The sequence below is a fragment of the Pogoniulus pusillus genome, chromosome 1 (assembly GCF_015220805.1).
Source record: "Pogoniulus pusillus isolate bPogPus1 chromosome 1, bPogPus1.pri, whole genome shotgun sequence".
In the NCBI taxonomy this organism is placed as follows: domain Eukaryota; kingdom Metazoa; phylum Chordata; class Aves; order Piciformes; family Lybiidae; genus Pogoniulus; species Pogoniulus pusillus.
The window spans coordinates 15,964,869-15,970,868 of record NC_087264.1 but is presented as its reverse complement, the minus strand read 5'-3'; the positions used below and the strand labels follow the sequence as shown (position 1 = coordinate 15,970,868).

The following is a 6,000-nucleotide window of genomic DNA, read 5'->3' as shown; positions in this document are numbered from 1 at the left end:
TACAGGAAAGATGGGGAGGGACTCTTTATCAGGGAGTATACAAGGATAATAGTTTCAAACTGAAAGAGGGTAGACTTAGATTAGATATTAGGAAGAAATTTTTCACTGTGAGAGAGGTGTGACGTTGCAACAGGTTGCCCAGAGATGTTGTGGAACACTCCCTGGAAGTGTTGAAAGCCAGGTTGGATGGGGCAATCTAGTGGAAAGTGTCCTCTGCCCATGACAAAGGGGTTGGCACTAGATGATCGTTATGGTCCCTTCCAAATCAAACCATTCTACAACTTTGTGATTCTATGATATGCAATAGGTCTTTTAATTCATTATTCACAGGATGTTAGGGGCTCGAAGGGACCCAAAGAGATCATCGAGTCCAACCCCCCTGCAGTAGCAGGACTATACTATCTGACACAGATCACAGAGAAACACATCCAGACAGGCCTTGAAAGTCTCCAGAGAAGGAGACTCCACGACCTCCCTGGGGAGTCTGTTCCTCTACTGCCTATCCTTTAAATCAAACTTCCAGAGCACTTGACAAGTATAATCACTTTCTACACTACTAATACATATATAGCATCTTCAAAACATAATGATGGGAACAACTTTTAACTGGCACTGTATGTAATGAACATTTCTTTCTCTAAACTAGCAAGAATTCATATACATAGACAACAGTCAGCAATTTTGCACATTACTTAAACCTTGTAGATCATTTCTAGAGATCATTTCCAGCTCTGCTTATCTACAGTTCTCATATTGCATAGAATGAAACAAGTATGGAAGTTAATGTGGTTTTAAAGACTTAATGATTTTGTTATTCTCATTAAATGATCCTTACTATAGCTGTTGCTGCAGATGCAGCAACTGACCAGGCTATATTCACCCTGAAAAGATGTCCACCCAATGCATGTAAAATGTATGCGGATGATAAAAGAATAATACTGCTTTGAAGTTGCTTCATGGCTTCTGAAACACACATCAATACCCTTTCAAAACTTTGGAGAGAGTCCACAAAGACTGGATTTTATTTGTTTTGCCTAATGAGCCTCTCAGAAGAAATGAATTTTTAGCAGGTACACCAATAGTCACTCAAGTAAAAGATTGATTTAAACTGTATGATTTTCTTTTCACCACCACCTGCAACAGTGCAACATCCTACTGACTAAACAGTATACAGTTCACACTGCTGAGGATGAAGTACCTGCTCTTTTTAATTCAGGGGTTTAAAACTCCAGTGGAAAGCTGATTCTGCAGATATTTCTGCTGCCAGCATGCACTTCTATTCCCACCAGCCCTGGCTCAGGCTCATGCAATAGGCTGAAGTGGGAAAAGCACGGCCAAATAATTCAGACTTGGAGATTAAATCAACAGGTACATGGCAGAAGAGTGACAAAAATCACAGAACAAAAGTATTCAACATGTGACAAATTTTTATTAGCCTACTTTTCTAGTTGGTATCAAAAGCTTTTCAAGGCCACCCAATAAATGAATTACTGAGTTTTCATGCCATGTGATAACATATATGAGATACACAGGAAACCACGAGGCACAAAGTATGTTTATTGTGTGGTGTTAAGTGGAAAGTTAGGGGACAAGGGCAAAAGAGAGCTTACAAGTAAAGCTGTAACAGCAAAGTTATCACAAAGTGTAAGTATAAGCTGTTGGGAGTTTGGGAGTTCTTTTCAGCTGTGGTGGAAGGAAATGGTTGAATATTTTAAAAAGAAGGCTGAAGAACTTGCAACGTGGGCAAGAAAATCAACGATCACAGTATCACAGTATTATTAGGATTGGAAGAGACCTCACAGATCATCAAGTCCAACCCTTTACCACAATTCTCAAGGCTAGACCATGGCACCAAGTGCCACATCCAATCCTGCCTTGAACAGCTCCAGGGACGGCGACTCCACCACCTCCCCGGGCAGCCCATTCCAGTGTCCAATGACTCTCTCAGTGACGAACTTTCTCCTCACCTCGAGCCTAAATTTCCCCTGGCATAGCTTGTGGCTGTGTCCTCTTGTTCTGGTGCTGGCCACCTGGAGAAGAGAGCAACCTCCTCCTGGCCACAACCACCCCTCGGGTAGTTGTAGACAGCAATAAGGTCACAAGTATCTCAGATGGGTTGTTTCACAGAAGAAAATGATCTACACCTGCAGCTTGGCTCTTTGCGCTACAGCACTTGCCCCTCTTCAGTTTCCGACCTGCCTGACCCGACTTGGGGCTTCCCCTGACGCTACCGCGACCTTTTGCCGAGCATGCAGGCTTTGGCTGGGGCCAGCGGCATAGCAGGGGCGAGGCAGAGGCTGTAAAGTTCTCTCACCTCAGCCCTAACCCTTACTTGCCTCAGGAAGGAGAAAGGCTAGACCTGGTCCGCAGGAGATCCTAGCTCACTGTGGCCCATGAGGCGATGGTGGCCGGCAGGAGCCGTGTCACAGGTGACGCGGGACGCCCTAGACCACCCTCTCCCCACAGCTGGTGCCGCTCCCCGGCCACTCAGCCTCCCCCCGCCGCGGGGGCGGACCCAGGCCCACCTCCCCGCGGGGGCCGGGTCACCGCTGCTTCCACCGCCCCCTGGCGGAGCCGCCCGCTGTGTCGGGCCGGACTGTGCCGCACCGGGCTCTGTTGGGCAGCGCTGGGCTGTGCCGGAGCTGGAACTGGTACCGGTGTCGGTGCCGCGGCCGCGCCCGCCGCTGCTGGGGGAGGCGGCGCCCGCGCCGCGCCCCCGCGCCTCGCCCGCCCCCGGCAGCAGCGGCAGCGGCAGCCTCAGCACCTCCGCCAGCTCCACCGGCAGCTCCAGCGGCAGCACCATGGACCTCTCCTTCATGGCCGCGCAGGTGGGGCGCGGCGGCGGGACGGGGCAGTGGCCGGTGGCGTGTCCTCACTTCTCGTTTACCGCTCGTTTCCTCCCCGATCCAAAGTTGCGGCGGCGCGGCTCGGGGAGAAGGCGAGGGGGGAAACAAAGGAGAGGAAAGAATACGGGGAGGCAGGGGAGAAGAAGAGCAGCGGGAACTGGAGGCGCTGGGTGAGATGAAGCGGCTGGCGCAGCACCTGTTAGCACGGAGCAGCGCGGCCCAGCTCGGCCCTGCCCCCCTCCTCCGGCGGTCCGGCTTCTCCGGTACCGTTGCAAGGGCTTCAGGCCAGGGCGGGGGGCCAGCAGCAGCTCCCCTCCTTCCAGAAGCAGGCTGTGACTAGTAATCGGAGGTTTGATTTCTCGCTTCTTTCCCTCCCATCCCTTCTGCGTTTATACGTGCATCTGTGTCTTTGCAAGTTACTGTCATTGCAGGCAGACTCTGGCTTGGCGTATCTAGAAATACTCCTCTCTTTGCAGGAGCAAATTGGTTAAATTGCAGCTAAGTTCTGGGTTTCAGCTCGAGGCATGATCATGGGTTCAGCATATTGATGCCTAACGGATTCAAAAGTGTGTAATGGCTTTAAGATACCTAACCCCAAAATCATCTTGGATAATGCAGGTAATCAGGTTTTTAAACAGATGAACTGCTTTGGAAAATGTCACAGGCATTTAGTATCCACTGCACCGTTCTTCTAGGATAATACCTAACTGCGTGTGTGGGGTTTGTTTCTTTCAAGAGTTACTTGGATTCAGGTTTGAGCTGTTGCAAAAATGACACCCGCCACGTAGAGGTGGAGAAGGGTGTGGACAGGCCTTCTGGAACTGTTGCTGCTTGAGCACTGACTTCAGCTGGAGGTAGTTGGTGGAAATCAAGTTAATCCTTGCTGTGTTCTGCTTCATTCAGGCAATGGCTGTTATGTCATTTCCTTCTAAAGTCTGCTTCTGAGGGAATGTTGGGCTCTGCCTCTCCAAAGGCAGCAGAGAGTGGTCCGAGAATCTTTTCCATTTGCAGATAGTTCTAAAAAGAATATTTTTTTAAAAAAGCAAAACCACAATGGGGAGGAAAGCAAAAATTCTGCTGATCTAAGGTCTTCCTGGGAGCTGCAGTATTCCATGGAGGGTTTTTTTAGTGTCAAATCATTGTTGCTGTGGTCCTTTTCAGCATTATCAGTGAGCTTTCTCTGTCCATCTTTAGCTACTTGAAGTGGGATGCTGCTGTTGCATAGAAGCAGAGGTGCAGCACAGCAGCAGGTTTTAGTAGTAGTCAGTGATGTGTGCTGAAGCTGGGATTAGGGCCTCACTTTCCTTTACTCTTACTGGTGCATATTCCATGTATCTTTGACCCTGATTCCGTGCATTAGTGGATGCTTTAGTCGTCCTAGAAAAGTTTCCTGTACAAATAAGTTTTATACTGCTAAAGTTACTAGTGCAACACTTTACAGAGAATTATGTGCATTTCTTCCTGATCCTCTGGGATTGGTTTATTGTTTTCCTTTGTCACACAAGTAACACTTTATTTTTTCTTTTTAATGGCATTTCAGTGACTTTGGGGAATCTGCCTTTTCTTGAGTGGCATTTGTGTAGAAACACCACAACAGGGAAGGTTGTCTGCAAAGTGATGTCTGTCTTCCCCCACCAGAGGTATAGCAATTTTGACCCTGAGCCAGAAGAGGAAGACACCTTCACTGCATTTCCCCCGTTCCCTCCAAGCACCACCTAGCAGCATGGAGATAGGAACAAGCTGCAAAAAGGGGTACATAAAATCCCTCCAGTCTCAGGAAGAATGGGTAGAATGCCATGGAGATGTCTGTATTGCAAATCTGCTTGAGTGGTGAAGGGAAGGCAGGAGGCAGTCAGGCTCCTGACTGTCTCTTCCAGTGGGGGCATGGGGCTCATTGGGTCTGTACAGCACCTGTTTAATGGGGCACCTGGAGGAGCTCTCCAGGGGATGTTGCTATAATAAACCTCATATGATCTGTAGAAGATTATAGTTTTGTGCTCCTCTTTTGCTAAAGGAAACCAATCTTCTTGTTAGGTCATAGCAGATGCTATACTTACCTTAGTTACTCCTCTGTCACAGGCTCATAGAATCATAGAATGGTTTAGGTTGGAAGGGACCTCAAAGATCATCCAGTTCCAACCCTTTGCCATAGGCAGGGACACCTCCCACTAGAACAGGATGCTCAAGGCTTCATCCAGCCTGGCCTTGAACACCTCCAGGGAGGGAGCATCCACAACCACCCTGGGCAAACTGTGCCAGTGTTTCACCACCCTCACTGGATAGAACTTCTTCCTAACATCTAGTTTAAATCTTCCTCTGCCAGTTTAAACCCGTTACAAAACTTGGTAAATAATCCCTCCCCAGCCTTCCTGTAGGCCCCCTTTAGATACTGGAAGGCCACTACAGGGTCTCCTTAAAGCCTTCTCTTCTCCAGGCTGAAAAGTCGCAACTCTCATAGCCTGTCCTCATAGCAGAGGTGCTCCAGCCCTCTGATCATCTTCGTGGCCCTCCTCTGGACTCACGCCAACAGTTTGATGTCCTTCTTGTGTTGTGCTTTTACTTCTCAACTGGGCTTTTAATTTTCAACTGGGCAACTCTTTCTATTCCTATCACCACAGTGTCATTTAAGCCCCCATGTGACACTCCCCTGAGTTATACATTGCTTTTTCTTCAATTTTCTTTTCCCTGTTCTATATTTTTTTTCTTCCCCCCCCCCCTCCTTCTTTTGAATCATCTTTGTGGCATCTCTGGTGCTGTGGACCTTAGAGATGGCCTTCACATGTCCACAAAGGGATATCCACAAAGAGAATTTTTAACCTGTGCTCTCATAACCACTTTTAAAGATGCTCTGCTGACATGCTCTTTAGGATTTTTGTAATGTAAAATGAAGATTGCATTTTACCTGACAAATACCAGGTACATTAATACTTCATACTAACATATGAAATGCTTAATGGCAAAAAGGCAATTATTACTCCTCAAGTTAATTTAGTTTCTACAGGATAATGTAGATTATTTATGGTCCTATGAGTTGCTTTTGTGTATTATTCCTATGCACCACTCCTTGTGGACCCCAGTTGGTTTTGCTAGATGTCTTGTGAGACACCATAAATGATCTGTGCCTTAGAGCTCCTCTGATGGATGCGCAGAGATA

The 6,000-nt window shown here is 47.7% G+C and overlaps 1 protein-coding gene across 3 annotated transcripts in view; it reads left to right on the top strand.

The window, feature by feature from the left end:
• Window positions 1–2,695: 2,695 nt before the first annotated feature.
• C1H14orf132 (chromosome 1 C14orf132 homolog) overlaps window positions 2,696–6,000 on the top strand; it is a 39,954-nt gene continuing 36,649 nt past the window's right edge. The window contains exons 1-2 of one of the 3 annotated variants that reach the window (XM_064142135.1): window positions 2,696–2,828; window positions 3,323–3,464. In XM_064142135.1, the coding sequence (XP_063998205.1) occupies window positions 3,420–3,464 (45 nt within the window). In that variant the 5' untranslated portion in view covers window positions 2,696–2,828; window positions 3,323–3,419. Of the gene's footprint in view, window positions 2,829–2,931; window positions 3,017–3,322; window positions 3,465–6,000 lie in introns of those variants that run through there. The other 2 variants (XM_064142146.1, XM_064142168.1) reach the window with 2 other exon arrangements.